Genomic DNA, 768 nt, shown 5'->3' on the forward strand with positions numbered 1-768 from the left:
GCCCTCAAGCGCTCATATTTAAGCACTAATCCAAAATGCACTTTCGTTCACACCTCAAAGGGTCTGATCTCCATCCGACAGAGCTTGGCAGCAGTATATGTGTTAGTGTGTGCAGGACTGGCAGCGCTGTAGGCCGTGGGGGTTGCACGCTGGACAGCGCAGCTCTCTGATTGACTCGTTGAAGCGGTTGGCCAGCATGGACAGTTTGCTGCCATGACAGAGGGAGCACGGCGCACAACCTGAACCTCCGCACTGTTCACAGGAGCCTGCTTCCTGCTGCACAAACAAAACAAGTAAACAAACAGCAAACAAACATGGTGCACAAACAAGCAAAAATGATGAAGCCAAGTGCACACTACAAGCCTGCAGCTTGTTGCCCTTTCATGTTTTAAAGGTAAAGTTCACCCAAATATGAAAATTCGCACATCGTTTATTCACCCTAATGTTCCAAACCTGTTTGTATTTCCTTCTTCTGTGGAACACAAAAGAAAATATTTTGAAGAACCCTGGGGCTCAAATAATATTGGACGCAATTCACCCTTGGCCAGGAACTTGACTGACAGGAAATCTGACCAATCATAACAGTGAATCTGCGATTTTGTCCAACAAACAATCCAGAGTAGATTATCGTCGATGGATTTGAACTTGAAAAATGGTGTGTATTGACGTCTTTCCATGGTTGAAACAAGACACCTTCTGAGGTTCTTTCATGTTTATTTTGTGCTATAACTAGTAAAGAAGAAGAGATGATCAGTTCATGTGCCACTT

At 44.4% G+C, this 768-nt stretch overlaps 1 protein-coding gene across 1 annotated transcript in view; it reads right to left on the reverse strand.

Annotated features, from left to right (window-relative positions):
* Positions 1-102: 102 nt before the first annotated feature.
* Positions 103-768, reverse strand: part of LOC107581977 (glutaredoxin domain-containing cysteine-rich protein 2-like) — a 52226-nt gene continuing 51560 nt past the window's right edge. The window contains exon 5 of the mRNA XM_016267673.1: positions 103-276. Coding sequence (XP_016123159.1) covers positions 103-276 — 174 coding nt within the window. The remainder of the gene's footprint in view (positions 277-768) is intronic.

The sequence above is a fragment of the Sinocyclocheilus grahami genome, unplaced genomic scaffold (genome assembly GCF_001515645.1).
Source record: "Sinocyclocheilus grahami isolate Dianchi unplaced genomic scaffold, SAMN03320097.WGS_v1.1 scaffold39.1, whole genome shotgun sequence".
NCBI lineage: Eukaryota > Metazoa > Chordata > Actinopteri > Cypriniformes > Cyprinidae > Sinocyclocheilus > Sinocyclocheilus grahami.